Source organism: Lampetra planeri, chromosome 48 (assembly GCF_965212315.1).
Source record: "Lampetra planeri chromosome 48, kcLamPlan1.2.h2, whole genome shotgun sequence".
Classification (NCBI taxonomy): domain Eukaryota; kingdom Metazoa; phylum Chordata; class Hyperoartia; order Petromyzontiformes; family Petromyzontidae; genus Lampetra; species Lampetra planeri.
The window spans coordinates 2,295,750-2,323,402 of record NC_136154.1 but is presented as its reverse complement, the minus strand read 5'-3'; the positions used below and the strand labels follow the sequence as shown (position 1 = coordinate 2,323,402).

The following is a 27,653-nucleotide window of genomic DNA, read 5'->3' as shown; positions in this document are numbered from 1 at the left end:
GGTGGCTAACGGATATGTGCACAATTCACGTGATGCCCTCTTGTGGACATGCACAATATCACAAGTGTAGTAACGCATGTCGGAGGCAGTCATACTGGAGGCACCTCTGCATTCTTTACTCACAATGGGGACTACGCACCCTACGTGGGGTGCACACTATTATATATAACATGTACACAGCCGTCTATTGTCGGCGGCATTAGGAATCGAAACAGTTGGCAGGCTGTCTAGCTCGTGACGCCCAGTGATGGTGAAGACGGCGGTGCCGACGGTGGTGACGAACCAACAGCACGGCGAGGGGATCCACCTGCAGCAGCAGCCCCGAGCTCTCGCTCTGGGCCCCCTCTCATGCTCCAGGCGTGGCCTTGATCTGCCCCCCTACTGGAACCTACTCGCAGGTCCCTGGGGCTTCCAGATAGCCCCCTGCATGAGCTTTGCCGAGATGTTTTATCCTTCATAAATACCGTACTGTCGTCTCGACGTGTGCACTGTCGTACCTTGTAGTTGCACTTTGTAGACAGCAGCCAGCGCTATTGCACTAGACAAGGAACAAAATAGCCGAGCAGGTGGGAAAGAGACCTTGACACCGGTAGTATAAGAGGACGCCACCGTCTCGTTGGCTAAAAAACAACATGGACATCCACTAAATAACCGAACCAACATGGATGCCCTCTAAATTAAACCTTTTCCATTGTAGCACCAACGTTTTGGAACAACGTTGTTTTCTCATTTAGCACCGTAAAGCTTCTTTCAAAACATTCTCAAGCAGATTATTAGTGCTGGACACAACCACAAATGTTATTGGTAACTTTTAATTGTAATGTGCAATTTTATTAAGAGACTGTTGCCTTGATTTGGTCTTGGACTGTTTTTCTGTAGTTTTTCTGCCGTGACCAAGCTTGGGAATTGGTGTACTTATGTAATTTCAACTTACATACTGTATGCTAGAATTAGACACATGGCTTGATACAAGAATAACTTTTCCATGAGTTGTCATCACCGTCAGACGTTGGAATTTACACATTCCATGGCGACCAATAGAGGTAAACGACTGCTATTATTGCTTGAAGAGTGACTTGAGTTTGCCTCAAGTCTTTCGGTAGCTATAGCCAATACAACAAAGTGTCTTCATGAAGCATCGAGATGCATCTCATCATTCTCATTGCCAATCAGCCCTTTGTCAATCCACTGTGATATGAAGGCGTCCCCGTACCATATCGGTCATGTTGGTTCTTTGACCGTACTCCATCACCACGCTGTTCATTTGTACATGAATACAATTTGTAACGCACACACATTGAACTTTGTAAGGACATGGAGGGGCCGGCGAGATAATAAAAAAGGAGAAATGTATTTAGATTCTGACAAAATGTTGATCTGACGGCAAAGTTCAACGTGAGAGAGGGATTGGAGGTGCGACAGAAAGCAATATTCACCTTGGTCAATGCTGCTTGGTGAAGGGAGGTGCACAGGACAGATTTATGTCACTCCCCATTGGTGCAACCCGTGGTCCAGAATCGAACTCCTGTTAACGGCTGGATTCACAGTGCAGTGCACTAACCGCTGTGTCGTCAGTCCTGCTCAATTGGCAGGTTTGGCCAAGCCCATTTATGAGTCTTTATGTGGGAGGAAAAAAGAGAAGTTGGATAAAATCTCACATTTGGTCTCGCATACTGATTCATAAACCAACTTGCTCGATTGCAATCGCCTGGCAAGCTTGCAGCCCAACGTGTTTGGGATTTTCACAAAATGCGTGGCTTCACCAACACTTGCCTGACTCTGCCCCACCCTCACTGATTTCAAGACCATCGGTGGCAAGACGTTATCTCCGTCGCCTGCTGTGTAGGAGGTGGTAGACCCCCACTGACGATGCCTGCTGTATATTTGTAGTTTGCATGCTTTCCTCGTGGTCACTTGATTTTATCCGTATCTGGTTTTTTTCCTCCCACATTTAGAAACATGCGTGTAGATTATTTGACTATTGCTCTACATTTCTACATGATAAGCCACTTTGTTGAGCTACCGTTTGTGACCAGGTAGCGTCTGAAGAAATAGCTAATAGCCTTTAAGCTGGAAAATAAAATAGTTTAGTTCTTATTTTTGCTCCACGCATTTCCTTTTTTAGGCCCCGCCTCTTCCCATTAAGCCACACACCTGACACACGACTCAGCTGCTCTGCCGTCGTGAAAGTGGTTTTAGGTGGGAAACTGGGGGGTGGAGTTGCTTCACGACGACCAACATCCCTTAGAGCAGTGATCTCACAATAAACGTTATGCGATATATTTTTTATTATAATTATTCTGTAGAAATGGTAATGTTCAGTGCATAAATTATATGTGTTCCATTAAAAAGTCTTCAAAACTATTTAATTTCCATACTTTGTGATTCTTCGTTTTCCCCGCTTTTTCTTCATTCCTCTGTTTTGGTATCGGTCGGATATGAAAAAAATAATACAATTACATACAAACATATATACGTGACATATATACATATTACTTCGTGTCTCTTCCATCACAAGAGCTGGGAATGTAGTGTCCGAGGAGTGTACCTCGATATATGTTTGAGCTGCATTCTTGAAAACTTCAACGCAAAGTGAAAGAGTGTATATCGAAACATAATATCCCATAATGTTCTATTATAGAACATAAGATGCCTTTCTAAGAATATTTTATTACCCTAAACCTAAGAATTTAACGCTTTTCAACACAACTAAGCTATTTTATGTGCAACTATGGAAAATAATAACTGGACAGGTCATTAAAACAAATCCTGTGCATGGTAATTTACTAACTGTGGTGCACGTTGTGTGACTGGTGGTGAGGGAGTGGCAGTAGGTGAGGTGACGAGTGGGAGGGGCAGTAGGTGAGGTGGTGAGGATGAGTACGTGGTGAGGGAGGGGCAGTAGGTGAGATGGTGAGTGGGAGGGTGAGGGTGAGGGAGGGGCAGTAGGGGGGGGAGGGCCAGTAGGTGAGATGGTGAGTGGGAGGGTGAGGGAGGGGCAGTAGGTGAGGTGGTGAGGGTGAGTGGGAGGGTGAGGGAGGGGCAGTAGGTGAGGTGGTGAGGGTGAGTGGGAGGCTGAGGGAGGGGAAGTAATTGAGGAGGTGAGTGGGAGGGTGTGGGAGGGGCAGTATTTGTGATGAGGGAGGGGCAGTAGGTGAGATGGTGAGAGGTGAGTGGGAGGGTGAGGGAGGGAGGGAGGGAGGGAGGGGCAGTAGGTGAGGTGGTGAGGGTGAGGGAGGGGCAGTAGGTGAGGTGGTGAGTGGGAGGGTGAGGGAGGGGCAGTAGGTGAGATGGTGAGGGTGAGTGGGAGGGTGAGGGAGGGGCAGTAGGTGAGTTGGTGAGGGTGAGTAAGATGGTGAGGGAGGGGCAGTAGGTGAGATGGTGAGGGTGAGTAGGATGGTGAGGAAGGGGCAGTAGGTGAGATGGTGAGGGTGAGTAGGATGGTGAGGGAGGGGCAGTAGGTGAGGTGGTCAGGGTTAGTGGGAGGGTGAGGGAGGGGTCGTATTAGCGTCTGCCCCCCACTCTCGGTGAGTATGTACAAGGCTTGTTTACAACAATCGGTGAGACTGTGAATCGCAGTGTCCAGGCACACAACCGTACCAAATGAACGCATGGGCAAACGACAATAACGTGTATTAACTTAGGTATTCACAATTTTTTTCCACTCAATGAAAAAAAACGTAATAACGAAATAAAGGAGACATTAACGGAAAAGTGTTAATTGCCGGTGAACATCGTAACAAATGGTGGCATGTCGAATGAACGTATATCAGGGTACACCTGTACGTACATCAATGGAGCAGGGCTAAAAATCGGGAATTCATCCATTAAAATGTTTTTTTGAGTGAAAGCTCTCACCCACTAAAGAGGGCGCAATACTTTACGTTATGAATTAAACGAAGGTAGTCCTACCTTTACAATCAAGACATGAAATATCAAAATGAGGGGACATACTCAAAGAAAAGCTAAAAGGAAAACATTGTCTTGCAGTTTCCTGAACTATTCGGTGCTCAGAGCCAATCTGAGGCCGGTGGACGATAGTTCCAGAGCTGAGGCGCCACACTCGAGAGGGCCCTGCTAACCGCCTCGTGTAGAATGAAATATTCCAGGTTGAGCTAGCAGGGCCTGGCCTGGGGAGCGCAGAGTACACCCACCAGACGTCTCGGGGGCCAGACCGGACTGCAGGTACTGAGGACCAAGGCCGTTTTGAGCTTTGTAAGTCATTACAGCGAACTTAAATTGCATGCGACAGCTGACCGGTAACCAGTGCAGATCACGAAGGATTGGTTTTACGTGCTCAAAACGGCTAACACGTCTCAGCATGCGGGTAGCCGCATTCTGTACCAGCTGCAGTTTCCGAGCCAGTCCACAATGGCAGCGCAGCATACAAAGCGTGTCAGTAATCCAGACGCATTGACACAAAGGCGTGAACCACTGTTTCGAGATCACTAGCTGATAAGAGGGATCCGGCAGCCCTCGGAGCGCTCTTAGGTGATAAAACCCCGCTTTGGCCACAGATGCAACCTCAGGGCGCATGGTCAAGCTACGATCGAACAGCACACCTCGGTTGTGCACCACTGTTACAGGGAGAGGGCGTACTCCATTAATTAATGAAGACTCAAGCTCCCCGTCTCATCCTCAGCCGACTCTGACCCTACAGTCTTGTCAGGATTCAGCCTTAGCCAGTTCTGCTGCATCCAGCAGCCGAGAGCTGCGTCTGGGTCACTTGCGAAGGAGACATATCTGGGTGTGATCGGCATACTGATGGCACTGCAAGTCGTGCCTCCAGATTGAAGGGCCAATTGGTGCTGTGAGGAGTGAGTAAACACCACTGCACCACTCTCGTACCTAAGATTCAACGTGGTGACAGTGAATACTGTGGAGAAGTGGGTCAGAGGGTAGTGGGTTCACGTATCCGTCTGTGTGGACCCTTGGGTGTTATCACCAAATCATTTTCTTGGTTCTTTCGGTAAAGTCACGTAGAAGGGAAGTAATAAAATAATAAAAATAAAACATAATAAAACAATTCTCACGACGTTTCGGCCACAACGCAAGCAGCCGTCCTCAGGCGAAGAATGAAACACCACCAAGCTTCATTCTTCGCCTGAGGACGGCTGCTTGCGTTGTGGCCGAAACGTCGTGAGAATTGTTTTATTATGTTTTATTTTTATTATTTTATTACTTCCCTTCTACGTGACTTTACCGAAAGAACCAAGAAGATGAATCCCTGCAGTCACGAAAGCTTTAAATCGAAACCAAATCATTTGTTATTTTTTTCTGTGGCTTACCTGGAGATACTAGCCAGTACCTTCCTAAAAAATAAGCTGGGGGCTCAATGTCAAAATGTGTTATTATTCTAACAATTATACTTTTTATATAATTTTAGTTGTACATTGTTCTTATCTGGAGTAAAGGTTCTTACCTGGAGCAAGGGTAGCTGCTTCAGCCATTCTAAAGGAACAAAAAAAATCAAACTTCCACTATGCAAGGCAGACTCAAATAGACGTTGTGATCGTTTGCTTCCATAAACATTCAACATTACGATTCTACAGTCATTGTGCACTCTAATCACTGATGTGTGATAATAATTTCAACTTAGAACGTGCACAGTATTCGCTCACTCTGGTAGAGAGGACACCTGAGACGTGACGACGAGAAACCACAGATGAGACCTTTGACTCTTAAAGGTACTCTTTCTTCTGTGGGTCGCCCAACTGTCGGCAGTGGCAGAACATGCATGCCAACAGGGACACTCAATTGATTTTGACAACGTGGAAGTGCTGTGTAAAACTAGTTACTACTGGCAAAGACTAATTAGAGAATCGATTGAAATTGAGAGAAACAGAAATAACTTTAATCGCTCAGACAGCTACAGGCTTAGTGCGGCCTGGAAGCGTATTATTAAATAAGATACATTACAATTCCTTATAAGGGAAACAAACATTAACTGATTACTAATGTAACATAATCACAATAAAACACATTCCAAATGATTACTAATCTACAACTCGCATCGTAACAATAGCCTGATTACTAATCTAGTATATAATTACAATCACTCCCCCCTTGAATCTTTGCACCTGATGAGTTAATGAGTTAATGATGACGTCACCCTGCTGCTGCTCTATATAAGAACGGGAGAAACAGCAGAGCCTCACCATTCTGGCGAATTGCCCGATGATGCTGGATGCAATTACCAGCGAAATGTCGTACTCAAATTGTAAATGTTGTGGCTTCAACACACCGGTGGGCTAAAGCAGTGAACTATTTGTCTTTTGTCAACGTGACACATTTTTACTGATTGGCCGTGTCGGGTGGTGGAGGGTTACGACACATTTATAAATAACGCGATCTAAACCCAAAAACGTTGATTATGAACAGTATCCCTCGATTTACGAACGTTCGGTTTACGAAAATTCACGTTAACGAAATCTAATTTCACACGCGGTGAGATCATCAAACGAGAAGCCACATAGGAGACTGTCGTCACGATGTCCCTGCAGTGGCAGCAGTAACGCCTCCACAGGGCCTCTCCAATCATTCCCACATGCAGCAGATCTTTCGGTGGGTTTCCCAGCAAGGTCAATCGTTTTTTGGGTTTCAATCAATGACTATTCACTCGTTTTAATATGGATGCACTTCATCGGTATTATGTCTGTACTGTGGAAAGCGATAGAGGTGTGTATGTTTAAGTTATGAGTAGAGTTGGAGTGACTGTCCGAAACAAATCCCTAATTTTTGGCATTCATGGGAAAAGCCAATCCGATTCACGAAATTTAGTTTGACACGAGTTTCTTTGAATAATGCATCCCTTTAGTAAATGGAGGGATCCCGTGTTCCAGAGCAAGGCCTCACTCTCGGGGTAGTCCACCAGGGGTGACCTTGACTGACACCTGTCATGACTGGGTGTCTGATTGAACTTTAGTTGTATGTATGTTGAACTTATTTCGCAACATACGTAGTCATCCGTGCTCATCGGTTGATTGCTTGCTTAAACTTAAGTTGAAACAAGATTTGACCACGACAAACATAGGAGTCAAGTTAAGTAAAATCGTTTAAAAAAGTGTTAAAACACTCACCTCTCCATTTCATGATCATTGCTTTGTTGAGTCTGTTTTTTGCATCTGTACCTGTTTAAAAGCAAGCATCAACATATATGAACACCAAGATAAGGGGACAGTGAATCCTTAATCTAAAGTTAGAAGGCTTGAATTGTTCTACTTGTGACTTCATGCAAAACCAGCTTGAATGTTTGTATTGGGATAAAGTCAAGTGGAAAATCAATAAATCAAACACTATTTAGTATAACGCCCTTCACAATAACATTTCCAAAGAGATTGACACATTAAAAACGTATACATCATTTAATCAATAAAACAATTACACAACGAAATAAAAGGGAAACTTAAAGAAAATATTATCAACCCACACCCCGAGCAAGTAAACAGGCCTCTAAACCGGCCATGCAATAGTGATGTCGAACTAACAGACAGAACAACCCACAGGGAGTTTAACACGTAGGCTTTCGTGACCAATATCATCCATAAGAGGTTTTTTTGGGGTTTGATCGCGTAAATATATGAATGTGTCGTTAAGACCCGCCACCACCCGACACAGCGAACTAGTAAGGGTTGTCACGTAAACAGAATATGCTAATTCGTCACTAGTACAGCACACCGGTGTGTTGGAGCCCAGCCACAACATTTACGACGTTTCGCCAGTAATTACAACTAGCTTCAGCAGGCGACAGCCAGATTTGTGGAGAAGTCTTACTGTTTCGTCTCATATAGAGGCGTAGATGTGGTGACCACGCAGCTGCGCTCTTGCACAATGTGGGGAGGGGGGATTACTGAGGCAGCGTACATTATGCATGTGCATTATGCGAGCCTTTTGAACTTGTCCTTCCTGTCTATTGTGGTTATTAAAATAGCCATACCAACGGTAATCCCTATTGAAGTACGCTGCCCTTTGTAGGAATGCATTTAAATTATGTATTATTTGATGATTCGCTTCCACGCAGCACTAAGGCGGTAGCTATCCGAACGGTTAACGTTATTTTGATTTATTTCAATTTCGATAAATTATCTAATTAGTCTTGCCCAGTAGTAGCTAGTTTTGCACAAAACTTCAACATTATCAAAATAAATTGAGTGTCCTTCTTGGCACGCGCGTTCTGCTACTGCTGACAGTTGTATTTGGGAGAATTTAATATTTATCTGATGTTCTTTTAGTCTCGTGCTGATCATTCGTCCTGTTTGTGCAACATAACATTTGCCACACGTGCAGTTAATCCTTTACACACCTTCTGTTGATAGCTTCGGTAATACATCTTTTGTACCAGATATAAATTTCTATATTTTATGTACCGTGCCAAATCTGACTCCGATGTTTTGTTTTTCCAAACATCTGGCTAGTTTATCAGTTACTCCCACAATGTACGGTATTTTTATCGTTTTAATTACTTGGGTAGTTTCAATGCTCTTGTTATTTTATTGTGTTTTGGTATTCAATGCCCTGTTGATTTGTGCATTAATTATAACCGTTCATTTGCAGCACTTCTTTAACATGTGGAATTTCACTTCTCAGACTGCCACCATCTGACACTTTCTTAGCTCGATGAATGAGCGTCTTGGTAAGAGCAGATTTCTGTGCGGGGTGATGGTGTGACTGCATTCAGATAGACGTCAGTATGCGTTCTATTTCAGGTAAACGCCGTGTGCTATTTTACCATTCCTACCCTGTCCAAGCAGAATATCCAGAAATGGTAGAGTTCTGTCAGCTTCACTTCCATGGTGAACTGGATGGATGGGTTTTGCGAGTTGAAATGATTTAGAAATCCGTTCAGTGTATATTTGCCGTGTGGCCAGACCACCAATGTGTCATCCACATATATAAACTAAGCAAATGGTTTGTGCTTGAAGCTATTGCTTTTGTTTCAAAATCTTCCACGTACAAATTCGCTATCGCAGGAGACAACGGAGAGCCCATTACTGCTCCTTCCTTTGGTTTATAGAAGTCACCTTTCCACAAGAAGTAAGTGTTCTTTAGACAGTGTTCAGCTAGTTTTGGGATATCTTTGGCTAAACCTTTGTTCGTTACCAATGTCGAGTAATTTAATTGACTCGTTGACCGGAACCCTCGTGAACAGAGGTCACATTAAAACTTACGAGAATATCATTAGGGTTAAGCTTAATATATTTAATTATATTTACGAGATGTTCAGAGTTTTTGATTAATTAAGAGGTCCTACTGATGCAGGGCTGTATTTATTTCGTTACGTATTGTGCTCATTTGTTACGTGGCAGAGCCTATTGTACTATGAGTCTTAATGGGACATCAGGTATGTTAATTTTTTGTAGCACATAAAGTCTTGGTGATTTTGATGCCCTTGGTTTGATCAGGCATTGCTCTTTCTTCGGAACGGATGCATTGGGAATGATTGCCGTTGTTTTACGTTCCAATGTGCTGGTTGGGTCTCGTTTATTTTTAAGGTAAATATTTTATTTTATAATCATTGTGCTCACGGGGCATCACAACAGTCAATCGACCCTATCAGCAGCAAGAATTTGGATATCTTTATTTGCTCTCAATTCTTTTAAGGCTTTTGCTTCACTGACGTTATTATTTGTTTTTGGCAATTTGCTGTTCTCAATAACTTTGGCAACCTCGTGCCGAGTCATCTCAGCTTGATTATGAGGGAGATGTCTAACTGCTGATTCCACTTCAGCAATGATCTCATCGACAGGGATTGTATGGTTATCAACATGACTAACATTGAATTATCCAGCAATATGGTTGCAGCCCTGTCTAAAGGTCTTAATTTTGCTGTTGCCCCACCTACAATTGTGATGCCGCCGCCACGAAGCCGTTCGGCAGGCGTCCCATCCCCGACCTCGCCACCACCAAGCAACGGAGCCAACCCCTCGTCCCCCTCACCTCACCTCACATGAACACACCCGCACGCATTCCCCCCCCCCCCCATAGAGCTGGAAGGGGAGGACACCTGATCGACCGGTTTTTATCCGAGAAACCCTTATCGGGATTAACTCTCACGGTTTCCGGCGATCAGGGAATTGGATGACCTCCCCCGACGCTACGTTGCACCGCGGCGCTGCGACCGGCCTTAATATGGTGTGGCCGCGGCGAAGGGCATTCGGCCACCACGGTTGAAACGCATCCCCCACACCCCCCCCCCCCCACGCGTCGACGAGGCCAGCAGGGGAAGGACGGGCCAGCATGAGTAGCAGAACCGCAGGGGCTCTTGCGCATAGTCACGGAAGGTTAGGATGGTTGCGCTTGAGCGCGCAGGCACAATTGTTGGGGTGGGTAAATGATTGAGCTGAAGGTATGAATAATCGGGAGGGCGGACGCACGCGGGGAGCCGTGCACAAATTCCCACGGCGCACCTTTGTAATAGACGCCGCCGCATAATCTGCAATAACAAAGGCATGCGTGAGAAAGGAATTAACTTGCGGCACATCCGATTAGCATATCGAAGGCGCACGGTACGTGGGAAGGGGGTAGGGGCCCGAGTCTGGGAAATAGGATAAAAAGGAGCGTAGCAAGGTAGGGACTCGATCTCTCTTCACTTCTCTTCAAGAGGCACGCGTTCAAGTCGGCTCCCAGCTCTGCCCTCCGGACGTCCGTGTGACGTGCCCGGACAGCATAGAGGAAAAGCCACAGGACGCCGAATACTTCGACCCGTGAGTAGCAAGGTGACAGGGTATCGTAAGCCGATAAATAGGGAATAGGTCCAGGGGAAGTAGGATAGGCCAGCCTCGTCGACTCACTGATTTAACATCAATTCGCAGGTAGCATATAATAAATCATTAATAGCGAAGCGTGGCCTCGTGTGATCTTGTTGAGCAGTGTGTCGCGTGTGGAGCTGTGTACACAGCGGCTCGTCACGTGGGAGCGCTGCGTAGAGCGGCGCACGAGTGGGTATCGCGTGTGCGCAGGTGTGTGCGCTCGTAGCGTGGTGAAAGGGTTCGGTGCGCCCACAGGTACCAGCTCCGTCTATCACCGCAGGGACTTGCGCAGTGTGAGGGCAGCGTCATTTGCCCTCCGACCCCTGACCCCCGTTTAATAGCGCATGATTCATAGAGAGACAACGCAGCGTTTACAGGTGAACGAGAGCGTGCGGCGAGTGATGCCTCTCACACGAGCTCGGGGAGGGATGGACAAGGAAGGGGAGCCGTCGGGCGATGAGCCCAGCGACGGCAGCAGCTGCTCGCAGAGTAGCGAGGGGTCGACGAACAGCAGAGCCCCTGCCATAGGCACGGAGCAGGGAGGGACTTCGGGGACCAGGGGCCCCAACAATATGGTGTCAGAAGTCGTACGAACCCTCACGTCTTCAAGGGAAGGTAGCGCGCTACTCCACGCAAAGGTAAGGCATGTGTTCACCGGCCAGGGGACCCCTACATGGAAAGCGTTTTCCCGCAATATCATAGGGGCTAAAGAGCTGAATGGCTGGTCGGACGCGCAGGCGTTACGACATCTTACGTTGAACCTGGACGGGCGGGCAGCCGACTTTGTAGAGGCACTACCCGAAAGCGCGCAAACCCAACTAGAGGAACTAATGCGTAGATTAGATCTGCGTTCCGGCACGCGCAACGCGATACAGGCAAAGACGGCCTTAGAGGCGCGCCGACGCCAACCCGGCGAGGACTTCCGAGACTACGCCGAGGACGTGCGATCACTAACTCGGATCGCCCGTCCAGAGTTCGCGAAGGAGGTCATTGACGCGCTAGCTGCAGACAAGTTACTCGGGTACCTAGCTCGCACCGCGTGGTGGCAGCCCAAAAGGGGTAGCGCAGGCCTCCCCTTCGATACCCTAGTCGAGCAAGCACTTGAGTGTGAGGAGCTCTCCAGCGAACGCGCGCAGCTCCGAGGGTCGGGACAGGAGTGCACCGTGGCGAGCCTGATCCCTGACGAGGAGGAGGATGAGGAGGAGGCCACCAGCTCAAAAAGGAGACGGACAAGAGAGTCCCAGAGACCCCGCGAGACAACCCCCGGGTGGGTAGCTGGGTTACAGACCGGCATGGGAGATATTGCTGGCCAGGTAAACCAAATGGACGGTAAGATAACCCACGTAGGTGAGAGGGTAACCCAAGTACGCGAGGAAGCGAATAAAAATGTGAAGACCATCCAGTCTGAAATGGGTGAACTACACTCCACAGTAGGGGGGCTGGCCGGGAAGGTATCCCAATTAGAGTCCGAGTTAGAACAACTGCGTACAGGGAGAGGGAGCGGGCAGGGGACCCACTACGGAGCCGCCACCCCTCCCCGGACGTGTTATGTGTGCGATCGGCGAGGGCATATCAGGAGGGACTGTCCTCAGGTCGCCCGAGCTAGACAAGAGCTAAGGTCAAACACTAAGGCCCCCCCTAGAGAGGGGTGAAATCGACGTTGCCCCGACACGAACAAGCTGTAGTAATAATGGCGAGCGAGTGATCTCCACACAGGTTCCAGCAACAACGCCCACGGAAATGGTGACTCCTGGCGACTGGCTACGGGAGCTGGTGGCGGGGATCACGGGGGCCACGTCGCTGGTGGAAGGGGAGGTAAACGGAGTGCGTACCCGAATCCTGCTGGACACGGGGGCGGTGGCCTCGCTCGTGAGCGCAGCGCACTGCAGCGCGATCGGGGTCGACGTGCGTCACCTGCAGGCACCGGACCGCGCGCTGCACACGGCGAGCGGAGCCGGAATGGGGTTGCTGGGGAGAGCCACCCTAGAGGTCCGCATAGGCAGTCAGGTGTGCACCCAGGAGTTCTACGTGTCGAGTGCGTTGTGTCACGAGTGTATCGCAGGTACCGACCTCTTAGAAAAGCTGGGACTCAACGTGCAACCCCGCCAGCGATGCGCCACCATGGAGAGCAACGGCGAGCGGATTCCGTTCCTGGGACGAGAACCGACGCGCCCCCGCTTCGCACCTGTGGCCGCTATCCTGGCGACGGCAGTCACCATCGGGCCGCTCACCGAGATGGTGGTGCCGGTGGCAACATCCCCCACCGACCCCGCGCTCCGACCCTCAGGGGAGGTAATGCTAACTCCTCACCCGGAGTTGGCAAAACGGTATGGGGTCGTGGGATCCGCCACGTTGGTAAACGCAGATGGGGACCGATTGTTTATGCGGATGTTTAACCCGCACAATACCCCAGCGATACTGCGACGGCGCACTCCGATCGCCACTGTACACCCCCTGCACGCACGCCACTCTGACGAATCGGTGTTTGCACTCTGGGCTGAGGACCCCGGTCGTCCTGAGGGGGACCAGGACCTGGCCTGGCGAGTCGGCCCGACTCCCCGAGCCGAGGTCGTCCCCCTACTCGACGCGTTACATGTACCATGGGCGGATCTACCTAAGGGAGAGGCTGATCGGCTGCGCGAGTTACTGCGGGAGTATGCCGACGTATTCAGTGAACACGACTCGGACGTGGGTCGGACCGACCTTGTTAAGCACTAAATTGACACCGGTGCAGCCCGACCCATCAAACTCCATGCGTACCGAGTGGGCGCACCCGAACGCGCCCAAATCAGAGGCAGTTGGGGACATGCTTCGCGATAACATAATTCAGCCCTCGGCGAGCCTCTGGTCAGCCCCAGTGGTACTAGTAACGAAAAAGGATGGGTCAACCCGGTTCTGCGTCGATTACCGTAAACTGAACGCAGTCACGCTCGACGATGCCTTCCCCATACCCCGCATCGACGACACCTTCGACAGTCTCGCCGGAGCGCGATATTTTTCCACCCTTGATCTCGCGTCCGGGTACTGGCAGGTGGAGATGGCGGAGGAGGATCGGCCAAAAACCGCATTCACCACCCCGATGGGGCTATTCGAGTTTCGAGTACTCCCGTTCGGCCTCACCAATGCGCCCGCGACGTTCCAGCGGCTGATGGAGTTGGTGATGCGGGGCTTGCAATGGGAACAGTGCCTGATTTACTTGGACGATGTGATAGTGTTCAGTAGATCTTTGTCTGAGCATTGGTCCAGGTTACGAGAGGTATTCCAGCGACTGCGAGCGGCTCATCTCAAGCTCAAGCCACGTAAGTGTTACATCGCACAACGCGAGGTGGGGTACCTCGGGCACCGCGTCAGCGAGGCAGGCGTGCACACCGATCCAGAGAAGGTGCGCGCCGTAGTGGAGTGGCCACGGCCAAGGAATCTGACGGAGATCAGATCATTTTTGGGGCTCGCCACATATTATCGTCGATTTGTAAAGGGATTCAGCGAGATTGCACGCCCCCTCACCCAACTCACTTCCCCTAAGCACCCCTATCAGTGGACGGGGGCCTGCCAGACGGCCTTCACCACTCTCAAAGACCACCTCACCCACGCCCCCACCCTAGCTTTCCCCGATTTTACCACCAATTTTATTTTGGACACCGACGCCTGCAGCAGCGGGCTGGGCGCGGTGTTGTCACAGGTACAGGATGGGACGGAACGAGTCATCGCGTACGCCAGCCGGACCTTGAGTGGGGCCGAGCTGAACTATTGCGTGACCCGCCAAGAGATGTACGCCGTGATTTTCGCATGCAAACAGTTCCGGCCGTATTTGTACGGCAGGAGATGTCGCGTACGCACTGACCATTATGCTCTGCAGTTCCTTCTTACATTCAAGGAGCCGCGGGGGCAGATGGCCCGGTGGTTGGCGCAGTTGCAGGAGTACAACCTGCAAATCGAGTATCGGGCTGGCCGGATGCATGCAAACGCGGACGCCTTGTCAAGGCGACCCATGGTGTACGCCGAGACAAGGGCGGAGGAGGCCTGCCCGTGTTTCACGGGGGGACGCTGCCGGCAGGCAACGGACCCCCGAGCGGCCGCGGCCACTGACCCACCCCCAGCGAGAGAGAGTGCAGTGTGCGCCACAGAGACCCTGACAGGTGGCACCGAGGATCCCGTCGACCGCCCGGCAAGCGCGGGACCCGCGGCTCGGGACCCGATCGGACGGATCCAGGAGGACGTCGGCTGCACCTTCCCGGGCCTGAACGACAAGCAGCTGAGACAGACCCAGCAGCGAGATCCCGATCTGGCGGCAGTGGAGGCGGCACTGCGGGAGGAAAAGAGCGCCCTACCAGGACCCTGGAGCGGTTTGTATGCCCGGTTGTGTGTGCAGAACGGAGTGGTACGGGAGTTAACCGAGGCCAGCCAGCCGGGGTGCATCTGTGTTCCTGCCCAGGTGCGACCCCAGCTGCTACGGCTGGTGCATGACCACCCACTCGGGGGCCACGATGGGGAACGACGCACGCGAGAGACCCTGCGTCGCCAGTATCTCTGGCCCAAATTGGCACAAGACGTGGCGTCCTGGGTACAGGGCTGCCGCGCCTGTCAGCAGTGCGGGCCGAAACCGGCACGATACCAGGTACCCCTAAGGCCGTTCCGCGTCAGCCGCACGAATCAGCTGGTCGGGATCGATCTACAGGGGCCATTCCCGCGATCCCATCGAGGCAACCGGTATATCCTAGTCGCAGTAGAGTATTTCACCCGCTACCCCGTGGCAGTGGCCATCCCTGATAAAACGGCCTTGGTGGTGGCCCGGGCATTCGTGGAACATTACGTACTTAAGCACGGGATCCCAGAATGAGTCCTCACCGACCAGGGTAGCGAGTTCGAGGCCGAGCTGTTCCAGGCACTGTGCCGAGAATTCGGAATCCAGAAGGACCGAACCACAGCGTACCACCCCCAAGCGAACGGTATGGTAGAACGCATGAATCAGACCCTAGCGGGGAAACTCAAACGTATGGCGGCCGCAAACCAACGGGATTGGGACGAACACCTCCCCTACGCCCTTTTCGCCTACGCCACCACCGTACACACGTCGACGGGACAAACCCCGTTTTTAATGATGTTCGGCCGTGAGTCTCGTTTACCCACAGATTTGCTATTCGGCGTCCCTTCCCCCCAGCCGGAGGAGGGAAGCCACCCCGTGGAACACCTGTTGGAGACCCTGCGAGAAGCCCGAGGCCGAGCATACCCGCAAGGGGAAGCCGCGCATCGGCGGCAGGAACAGGGCACCCGACCCCGCATGGAACCCCCCTTATTCCTGACAGGCGCTAAGGTGTGGCTACACACTCCTCGCGTCGGGGCCGGGCAGGTGGAGAAACTGACGACCTACTGGCGGGGACCCTGGACCGTGGTGCGGCAGATCTCCCCCTGGACGGTACTAATTTATGGCGGGGAGAGGGGTCGAGAGACGGTGGTCAACGTCCGCCGCTTAAAACCGTGGAAAGCGGCCCCGGCGAGAGAGAACCCCGTCACCAGAAGGCCCCGAAATCCCGGAGTACCCGCACCCCTCGTGTTGGGGGGCCTCGCACACTACATGGGCCCCGCCGGGCCCCCGAGACGCCCCGACCCAGTCCGGAGACGGCGCGGACGACCGGCCCTAAACCCTTCCGCTGCTGAGTTTGTGCCCCAGCCCACAGGTGCCGGAGGACGGGGAGAGCCGCTGGAGTGGAGGAGGAGGCCGCCGCAGGAGCTACAGAGGACGGAACCACCTGCCCCGAGGCCAGCCACCAGGTCCGGACGGATCCCCCGGACCCCGCCACGTTTCCTTGTGGGCGCGGCCCAAGCGAGGTGCTCCAGTCAACCCGGGACGGGGACTGGCACCTCGGGGGGCTATGTGATGCCGCCGCCACGAAGCCGTTCGGCAGGCGTCCCATCCCCGACCTCGTCACCACCAAGCAACGGAGCCAACCCCTCGTCCCCTCACCTCACCTCACATGAACACACCCGCACGCATTCCCCCCCCCCCCCCATAGAGCTGGAAGGGGAGGACACCTGATCGACCGGTTTTTATCCGAGAAACCCTTATCGGGATTAACTCTCACGGTTTCCGGCGATCAGGGAATTGGATGACCTCCCCCGACGCTACGTTGCACCGCGGCGCTGCGACCGGCCTTAATATGGTGTGGCCGCGGCGAAGGGCATTCGGCCATCACGGTTGAAACGCATCCCCCACACACCCCCCCCCCCCCCCCACGCGTCGACGAGGCCAGCAGGGGAAGGACGGGACAGCATGAGTAGCAGGACCGCAGGGGCTCTTGCGCATAGTCACGGAAGGTTAGGATGGTTGCGCTTGAGCGCGCAGGCACAATTGTTGGGGTGGGTAAATGATTGAGCTGAAGGTATGAATAATCGGGAGGGCGGACGCACGCGGGGAGCCGTGCACAAATTCCCACGGCGCACCTTTGTAATAGACGCCGCCGCATAATCTGCAATAACAAAGGCATGCGTGAGAAAGGAATTAACTTGCGGCACATCCGATTAGCATATCGAAGGCGCACGGTACGTGGGAAGGGGGTAGGGGCTCGAGTCCGGGAAATAGGATAAAAAGGAGCGTAGCAAGGTAGGGACTCGATCTCTCTTCACTTCTCTTCAAGAGGAACGCGTTCAAGTCGGCTCCCAGCTCTGCCCTCCGGACGTCCGTGTGACGTGCCCGGACGGCATAGAGGAAAAGCCACAGGACGCCGAATACTTCGACCCGTGAGTAGCAAGGTGACAGGGTATCGTAAGCCGATAAATAGGGAATAGGTCCAGGGGAAGTAGGATAGGCCAGCCTCGTCGACTCACTGATTTAACATCAATTCGCAGGTAGCATATAATAAATCATTAATAGCGAAGCGTGGCCTCGTGTGATCTTGTTGAGCAGTGTGTCGCGTGTGGAGCTGTGTACACAGCGGCTCGTCACGTGGGAGCGCTGCGTAGAGCGGCGCACGAGTGGGTATCGCGTGTGCGCAGGTGTGTGCGCTCGTAGTGTGGTGAAAGGGTTCGGTGTGCCCACAGGTACCAGCTCCGTCTATCACCGCAGGGACTCGCGCAGTGTGAGGGCAGCGTCATTCGCCCTCCGACCCCTGACCCCCGTTTAATAGCGCGTGATTCATGGAGAGACAACGCAGCGTTTACAGGTGAACGAGAGCGTGCGGCGAGCGATGCCTCTCACACGAGCTCGGGGAGGGATGGACAAGGGAGGGGAGCCGTTGGGCGATGAGCCCAGCGACGGCAGCAGCTGCTCGCAGAGTAGCGAGGGGTCGACGAACAGCAGAGCCCCTGCCATAGGCACGGAGCACGGAGGGACTTCGGGGACCAGCGGCCCCAACACAATCCCTGTAATGCAACTCTGAGTTGCATTACGTTTCTAAGTTTGCTAAGTTTGATATATTTTTTCTCTCTATCACCTTGTTTCCTTTGTAAATTTTACCCCCACCCTCCTGTCCGTTACGGCAGTCCCTCCCCCTCCCCCCCTCGGATTAGCCGAGGTATTCTAGCTCTGCGATCTTACATTTACTTGCAAATTCCATCCCTAGCCCCGTCCACTTACCCTTGGGTTGTACCCACCACAAACGTATATAACCTTTGGTTGCAGTAGTTCTCTCGCTACATTTCCTCCTGCCTCAGCAGTCTGCCTGCTGTATTGTTCCACCTGAAGACGATTGCTTGTGTTGTGATCGAAACAATGTGATCTATTAGTTATTTTTCTATCTACGTGACTTTACTGAAAGAACCAAAGAGTACACATATATACATACCCACCCGTGGGTTAGGCCACCTTCAGGTACATACACGCATAGAGCCACACACCTAAAGCCACAGTTGCACCGGCGCCTCCGACTTAACAAAGCGGGGTGTGGGGAATTAACTCCGGGGTGAGGTCGGGGGTGTGGAGTGGTTGCCCAGCCGAGGTGTGGGGTCACGAGTGTGTGGCACACGCCAGTGCACTGGGAAAAAGAGGTGGAGTACCTCTCAGGGGGGCTACGCTCGGGGCGAGTGCGGCTCGGGGCTGCTCCTCCAGCTTCCGCCCCCACGCTTCGCTCTGGGACTCGGATTCGGAGTCAGCCGAGCTTTCTGGGGCCAAGAAGCAGGTGGAGGGGTGGAGCTACCCCTTGGGCGAGTCACTGCCAGTTGGCCTCCGGCCACAAAGCTGGCCGCCCCTGCCCGCTCAGGGGAAGGGCTGTCCTCCCAGGGAGGAGAGGACACCGAGGGAGAGAGCAAGACTGGCCGAGGGCGGTACCGTTGGGCTCGCGGCCCGGCCAGGCGCCATGGCAGAGAGTCGAGTGATCCGGGCAGTGATTCTCACGAAGATCACGCACGAGGGACTGCCTCAGGTGGGGGCCACCCTGGGCCGGCCCTCGCTGCACCAGCAAAGCCTCTGGTGGCGCCCCCCCCCTGCCCCCCGCCGGCCCCCCCCAGCCGCCCCCCGCCGGCCCCCCCCAGCCCCCCCCAGCCCCCCGCCGCCCCACCCTGCTCGCGTAGACCTCTAATCGCGTGACAGAGCATTGTTAATTATAATCAGTGCACGATTATCCGGCCTGTAACATTATCCCGCGGTCCCCGGGCCGATCCGGCGAAACCGGCAAAACCGCTCCAAAGGCTGTAACCAGTCCGGCGATCGGCACCGTGCGCCTGACAAAGTAGCTACGCTTGATTTCAGTGTTAAATATTATATACAGTACATTATACACTACATACAACTTAAATAATGAAAATACTGCACGTACATACATCACCCCATGCAGAGTCTTCGAGCTTAGATTGGTAAGTACGGTACATACAGTCAGTGTCATAACGTGTTTTTGTGCAACAAAAATTGGAAGCATTGATAAACACATAAATCCGACGAAATAGTGAATTTGCATGTAAAAATGTAATAAACACTAAAGTCACATGGAAAGAAAAAAAAATCTGTTTTATTTTCACTTACCTCGAGTCCTGGCTCGCCAGAAGGGGCGATGTGCATCACGCGGAGGATCGCTCCGCCGAACAAAATAGTTCCGCGGTTCGATTCATAAGTACGACCGAACGATTGCAAGTGACCATGGTTAAAAATTATAACGTGTTATGAAGGTTCATTTAAGTCCGACATTCGTATCACGGGGACTGTCTGTAGAGCCCAGGAATGTGACCATCTCTCAGATGAAGAGGAGCAAGTTCAAGATGCCACACCTCAAGAAGTCGAATCTCTCCCTTCAAAGTGTGAACAGAAGGAAGCTCCTCGACCGGGAGCTTCCTTCATGGGCATCATCAAAGCAGTGCAACCGACTGCTCGGATAAACAAGAAACTTTTTTTTATTTTACGAGGTAAGACGCACTGAGCTATATAACTCTTTTTCAGAAGTTACCTGGATATCACAAATTATAGCTCAAAGAAGCGGCTTATCGTGTGGGATAGCAGCAGTCAAATACTCTCAATGCGTGATGTTGATTCTAAATGTGAAGGGAAGAACCGGAGGACCAGGATAAAAATCCACGCAACAACGCTGACATCTTTCCTTAATAAGGAATGAGTAATCTGACAGAAAATCCTGTAAATGTTTTCCTCTTCATGTTTACAGTGAACATCCTCAGTAGTTTTACAGTAGTTCACGATATTGATCCCCTGCAAGCAATCAACACGTACATGCATTCATAACCGTGTGTGTCTGGCAGGCAGCCGTGTTGTGCAATTTCAAAGGGATAACGATGATTACCTGAGGCGCACGGTAACCAAAGCGACCACAATGACCACAACGACCAGGATCACTGACACTGCGACGATCACGAGTATGTTATTGACCGAGGTCGGTGGTGGTTCTGTCCAGCTGGACAATGCGGTATTGCTTGAGGTTGCTGTGGGAAGAGCTGCAGTCCCCTCTGAGACAACACAAGCACACGCCCACAGAGACGATTTTTATTTTATTTTGCCAGATAAAGTCTACTGAGCTATGTAGCTCTCTTTTAGAAGCGGCCTGGCCACAAATGACAGCTCAACTGAGTGGCTTATCACGTGCAAATTACAGACGCATAGAGATCCATAGAGATACATAGCGTCCCATAGACTAAACTTAACTGTTTTTTTTTATAGATAAAGCCCACTGAGCTATGTAGCTCTTTTTCAGAAGCGCCCTGACCACGAATGATGTGTTGGGGCAGTGATGGATATGCGTGCCAGTAACCCAGCACTGTGGAGGTGAGGGTTGGTGAATCACATCAAACATGTTTTCGAAATTCTATTCCCGTGGTCGTTGAGGAGGAACCGCAACTTGGCTGTGCCGGCAGAAGGTAGCGCATCAAATGCGGACTCCACCTGTTCTGTTTTGTACGAGAATGGAGCGTTTTTCCTCCTCATTGCAGAATGCAGAGCAGAGCTCCTGAGTGGCAGCTCCGTTTGGCTCTTTAAACTCGCCGATCATGTGATGAAAATCAGCAGCCCCACGTGCTTTGTCAAAGGCCACTTGTGTTTGTGGTGGCCGTGAGTGGAAGCCAGTGCATTAACCAGCGTGAAGTATGGCTAATCAGCCAGCAGAGGACATATCAAGTTCAACATCGTGTGGCTGCTGCTGCCTTCCCGCTCGAGTCTGTGGGTCTGACTTGCGCCTCCGAGTCGTATTTGGAAGGCAGATTATGACAAAGAGTGTACTTGTAATGATGTTCAACGTGTCTCTGTCCGGAATGGAAGTGATGCACCTGAGGTTCTGGTCTTGTAAACACACCACTCATTGTTCTGGTTACCAGGACGGTCTTTTACCATTTAACAGTAAGCCTGCATACACTATTTATTTGAACGGCATGCTTAAGCCCATAAAGTATAAACTTGTATGGAGATATATAAACAAAACATAAAAAGCGTGATGTAATTGTACCACCTGCATACTCTACCTGGTTAGCGATTATGTTTACAAAGCCAAGGTGAAAGAAACTCGTGTGTTGAAATCTATAATAAATCTAGACTTTGGTCAATCAACAGGTCACGTGTGCCGGAATAAAATGTGGGGTAATTTATAACTATTCTGAAGACGTCTGATCGGCGTGGAAGAGTAGGCCAAATATATTTTCCAGTTGGGCTACCCGGAGTTTCCTCAAGCGCATACATGTACGTATGTCGAACTTCTTTAGCACCATAAGTAGCCAACTCTGCTAATTAATTGGAGGTGCGGACCCTTTCGCAAGCAATGCCGTGAGCAAAATATAGCAGGGCTGTTCCTAGGGTACGACCAATCGTTTTAAATTCCATGTCCAACTTACCTGGGCGATTCGACACCCAAAGTTGCAGTGAGCTTTGACCTTCGTCATACATGGGCAGCAGTAGCACATCGCACTTGTACGAGCCGGCATCCGACGTTTCGACGCTGGCCATTGTGATGGACGCCTTGCAGCTCTCAGTGCTGCCCTGCCACTCGGCCCTTGGGTTGTAGCGTCGAATCGAGCCGTCGTTCACCAGCACCTGAGGCAGCGCGAGAATTGGTGTTTGTCATGAGCATTGCACGGCCCTTATCCACTGCTGGATGCGGTGGCATTGCCCACGGTTTAACTCGTCACACGTTACATGTGCCGATCGACCAACTGTGGTTAACCGTCAACCCTGGTTACCTACATCGTGGTAAATAAAGAACAAACATTTTTTGAAATGTAAACAATGTCAAGGTGGTTTCTCTTCGTCTCAATCCTTGCTTTTTGTGAGTGGCGTCACCAGGACCCGAGACCACATAGAGGAATACTACACACCACTTGTCTCCTTGTGAATTCGTATGGAGAGGGTTGATCAGTACATGTGTGTGTTTATATCTGTGTGGGTGTGTTCATGTCGATGTTATGGGGAGCGGTAATATCGCGGTCAGCGCGCTGCGCTACGAACCTGGTGACTCGAGTTTGATTCCCGCTCACGGCCAACACCGGTGACGATTATTTGAACCAGTCCTGGGCCTCCCGTAGGTCGACTCAGCCTCAAATGACGACCTCGCGTGGTGTGCAAACATCGCCACTCGGGAGACAAAGGCGGTCGGGCGTGGTGTGGCCACCCACCCCCTCGTGTACCGTTCTGCCTTTGATAGGTGCTACTCTCTGGCAGCATTTTCCCCAACAGTATGCTAAGTCTATACGGGGGATCTTTGTCATGTCGATGTTGGCGAGTGAGCCAGCATTGTGTCTCATTGAGAATCTGAAATGTTGCTGATGAGAAATTGAGGCAATCAGCGGTGTTGTAAATTCACGCAAGTTTTACTCTCTGCTTTTAAGTAACGGTAAGGGGAAGAGTCCGACAATTGTGTACGTTTGCACCCAAATGGGTAACACAATAAAAAAAAATACATACCGTTCCACACTTGCATGTTTATTGGCACTGTGACACTATTGTAATTCTACAACTTCATGGAGAGTTCTCACAACCCAGCTATTCGCACTCTTCCTTTCCAGCATTCACTGAACTCTTTGTATCTGCTCTTCAAGTCATTTAACTGCCTTTACTGCCTTTCAACTCCCTTAACTGTTTAATTTCCTTAACATATCGCCGATGTAGCGAGATTCCATCTCCCTCACCTGTTATACAGGTCATGGGTCCAATATTAACCCTTACGCCTGTATCGTCGTGTGGATTTTTCTATGGATTCTCCGGTTTTTCCTTCCTTTGTACACGTGGCGAAATCTTCATAACAAGGATTGTGTTTCACTTCCTTTCAGAATCAGAATATTTATACTGGAAGAATCCAATGAGCTATGAAGCTTTTTTTCATAATGCTAGGTAGACCGTGGTGGTTATGGGGGTAGAGGGGGGATTATAAAATATCCCAATGTTGCAACTGCCGCACCAGAATATTGAGTTGAACACGATGATGATAAGCCACTACATTGAGCTCTCATTACATGTGGCGAGGTCGCTTCTGAAAAAGAGCTAATAGCTCAGTGGCCTTTACCTGGTAAAATTAAAGAGTTTAGTTTAGACTTTGGGTCTCTATGCATCTCTATGGGTCTCTATGCATCTGTAATTTCCACGTGATAAGCCACTTCGTTGAGCAATCACTACATGTGGCCAAGTCGTGTCTCAAAATTGGCTATATAGCTCCGTGTGTTTTACGTGATAAAATAAAAGTTTTAATAGTTTAGTGTGATAAGCCTTGCTCCACCGCGCTATTCTGATTAACAATGTGGGTGAAATTGATTGATCTCACCTTCTCACTCCGTGATCCAGAGTCTCTCGACCATTCTACCACGGTGTCTGTCACACCGACCGTGTTGCAAGTATACTGGCAGCTCAGGAATGCGGTCTCGCCAGACTGGACGGCGACTTTGCTTGGGGTCTGGACAACTAATGCCTGTACACTCAGTAACACTTAATGCAGCATCAAAGACGCTCTCACACACATACACACGCACAGGAGCACAAACCACACACAATGAGCAACAGGTTGAACTCACACCGTTTGTACACCTGCAATAACGTAGACTAGCAGGAACTTGCTCAACGTCAGCGGTAAAATAGTTGGCGAATATCTACGTTGTATCATCACTCCCTCTCCTAGACCTCACCAATGTCGTGTGACGTCATAACCCGCCCCCTCTCACCATCACCGCGTCTCGTGACATCACCCCCTCTCCTCACCAGCGCACCTCAAACTAGCGTGACGTCATCACCCTTCTGCTCTAACTCACCAGTGTCGCGTGAGATCACCCCCCCCCCTTCCTCACAGCCTTACTCCAACCTTGCGTGATGTCGGTACAGGGGGTCCCCGATATACGTCACCCTGATATACGTTGTTTCATTATAAGTCGCAACTTTCCGGTAACCTAATCCCGACGGATATCAGGGACCCCCTGGACTCGTTTTCCCAACAGCCCAGTGTCTCCGAGGTCATCAGCCACTACTATATTGACCCCTCCCCCCACCACCTCACCAGCATGGCCTACCCCCCTCTCCTCACTCGGCCAAACTTTTTTTCCCCCCTGGTTACAGACAGACAGGCAAACAAGCGTATTGTCACGTAGATAGCCGAGCATGGGATTGCATACAGTGTACACGGGAGACCGAGGATGTGCAGTGAAGGACAGGCGGTCCACAAAGCTTCGAATCTGGTGCAAGGCAGAGGGAGGTGGAAAGGTCTCGTTTCATCTTATCTTGTTTTGGTTCCTAAATAAAAAAAACAAGTATCTATGACTTTGTGCAATGCATGTGTTTACATGTATATTCAATGTGTTATGTCATTTACACGGGGCTTAGCCCATTGTGTCTGCAATTATATATGGAATAGTAATTCTGTAATTATCTCACTTAAATACAGCACAGGCTCGGTTATCCGGCATACATGGGGAACGGAGGGTGCCGGTTAATAAAATGTGCCGGTTATCTGAGAATAGTTATACTTAGGGTTCACCACATTTTCCTAATACGTGAAATTTGTTTTTCAAAAAATAAACTAAGCCTACATTGTAACTATGATGAAATAAATAATGTTTTACAAAGGTACTCACGTGTCAATTATAGAGCATTCTAAGTGGATTGTGGAGAAGCAGATTGGAGTACAGTTTATAAAGTTACACTACAGGACAAGGACATCGCACAAGGACAGCACACGGACATCGAGTCTTCCGCTAGCATCGCCACCACTCAGCAGCGTCCTGAAGCTTCCACAAATAACCAATCTTTCGGAGCAGCTCACAGCAAGATGCCGGCGTGGCTCTTTGGATTTTTTTCCCGATACGTGAAGGAAGATTCTGTTATCACCGTCTATAGAGCATTTCGGATTCATAAAGTGCCGGATAACAGGGCTTTAGAATTGTACCACCTGTGTCTCGGCACAAGTAACAGAAAAATATAAAACTCACAAGGAAAAAAAACCCGAGAAAACTACAACACCCAAACGAACAATGTTGCACCTGAGACCAGTTTTCATGATCTGTAGATTTTCAAGAATGAATAAGCGCCGAACCCAGAAATGGAGGAAGCGAAAAAAAGATGCAGAATGACCGGTTTTTCAACAGCAGCCCAGCCTGATCGAGTATGATGCTGGATGTAATTACCAGCGAAACGTCACGGTACTCAAGTTGTCAATGTTGTCGGTTTACTCTCCAACACACCGGTGGTATTGAACTAGTAACGAATTGGTACGTTTTTGTTTACGTGACATACCTTACTGATTGGCTGTTGTGTGGTGGTGGGTTCCCGACACATTTATACTTTTGCGATCTAACCCATAAATACCTTTATTATGAATAAAATTGGAAGCGAAAGCCTGCGTGTCAAACTAAACTTGGTTTGTTAATGTTATATACATTTTCTTCGAACTGATTGGCCTATACTAGAGACGGCCTCCTTTATAGCCTTGTCTCACCACCGGTATTAGACCACAGAACAACGCCAAATTGTGATCAGCACAAAGGCATTACAAATATCGAAACATTCACAGGTTTAGAAATGACATCAAATAAGACTATGAACCACCAAATTATATGCATGGTCTTAATAAAAAAAAGACGAGATAATAATGAGTGCACTACAATCTTGCTTTGAACAATGACAGGCGAAAACAAATGTGGCTTACAACAAAATGAATAGAGGATTCTCTTCATGGCCATGCACCCGAACGTTCTTGTCAAACCAGGCCTGGTTTGAGTTGCCATTGGAGAGGCACGTGACTGTCACGTGCCTCTCCAATGGCAACTCACCACTGTTTGCTTTGGTCGGGAGTGGACTCGAGTTCAGTTCGCTGGCATTGTAGTTCTGAGCGTAAAGCACTTTTCCAATGCTCTCCACGTTAAACCTGCAGACCTACAAACACACAAGAAGCTGTAAGTACAGGCAGGCCTCGACTTACGAACGCCAAATTTATGAACCAGCATCATGTTGCTTTATTTTATGTTTAATTTACTATACAGCATGTATCACCCTATTACATGCAAAAGTACAATAATTATTATTTGTGAGTTTAACAACGCTTCCCTTTTTCGTTTAGCCGTAATAACACATTCTATAACACTGACCAAATGAGCATTTAAATACAGTACATTGTGGTGTTCCTAATTACGAGCCTCGGGAACCTAAACCCAATCGTAAGTCGGGGACTGTCCTAGGAGCACAGCGTAATTTTGTTTACTTTGTGTGAACGATACGCACCGTATACTCAAACAACGAGTAATAAACAATTTGTTTAACTAGAATTTCCGCGGTCTACGGCCACCTTATTCTCGCTCCTGCGGAGGCCTTCTCAGCGCTTCGTGCCTCGCCCGTCACCCCCACTGATGTCCTCTTCTCCCACCACCCCCAAATGTGTCCAGATACTAATGGGTGTGTAGGCATTCATGTTTACAAAACACATTTTTTTTTCGGGGCGGGGAGGTCAACTTTTTACCCCAAATCTGAGGTTGGGGAGGTCCACACTATAACTTTTTGATTCAGGCCTTCTAAAAGGCTCTTTTAATTTAGTTGACGGACAAACGGAACGCCGGCCTTTTATAATGGATAACCTAAAACAATGCAGATTACTGTTCGAGATTTGAAGCTTGATACAGTAAATCTGGCTGTGACGGTCCCACCTGATGACGGAGACTTGTGTTGCCTCCGAAACGTCGTGATTTATTATTTTTATTTATTTTATTACTTTTATTTTAAACTACGTGACTTTACCGAAAAAACCTAAGAGTACAGATTACTGTTGTGTAAAATCATTGATGCAAATCGCTTCTCACAATCGCTGGAACTCATCAATGGCTCTGCGTTAGTGAACGTGCGTAAACAGCTATTATCGGCTGCTGCTGCTGCATAGCTACGTGATGGTCAACAGAGACGCCACTGTTGTACTGTACTATGTAAGCTTCGTCTACGCTCCCCACGTTCACCGATTTCCACTGACCAGGGTGGATAAGTTTGGATTATTAATAACAAAAAACACATTTGAAAGGTGGCGCATTTCA

At 50.0% G+C, this 27,653-nt stretch overlaps 1 protein-coding gene across 1 annotated transcript; it reads right to left on the bottom strand.

Moving 5' to 3' along the window:
• Positions 1-1,332: 1,332 nt before the first annotated feature.
• Positions 1,333-26,943, bottom strand: LOC144733842 (uncharacterized). Its single transcript, XM_078615846.1, has 9 exons — positions 26,921-26,943; positions 26,409-26,511; positions 23,918-24,078; positions 21,999-22,197; positions 20,465-20,627; positions 7,080-7,130; positions 5,622-5,714; positions 5,423-5,451; positions 1,333-2,417 (listed from the first exon to the last, which is right to left on the bottom strand). The coding sequence occupies exons 4-9, from the start codon at positions 22,108-22,110 to the stop codon at positions 2,410-2,412; spliced, it is 456 nt and encodes a 151-aa protein (XP_078471972.1). The 5' UTR covers positions 22,111-22,197; positions 23,918-24,078; positions 26,409-26,511; positions 26,921-26,943; the 3' UTR covers positions 1,333-2,409.
• Positions 26,944-27,653: the final 710 nt, after the last annotated feature.

Coding starts and splice junctions, on each gene's coding strand:
- LOC144733842 (XM_078615846.1), bottom strand. CDS start 22,110: ATGGCCAGCGTCGAAACGTCGGATGCCGGCTCGTACAAGTGCGATGTG. Junction 7,131..20,464: donor TTGGTTACCGTGCGCCTCAG/GTAATCATCGTT, acceptor GCTTTTAAACAG/GTACAGATGCAAAAAACAGA. Junction 5,452..5,621: donor CAGGTGTCCTCTCTACCAGA/GTGAGCGAATAC, acceptor TTGTTCCTTTAG/AATGGCTGAAGCAGCTACCC.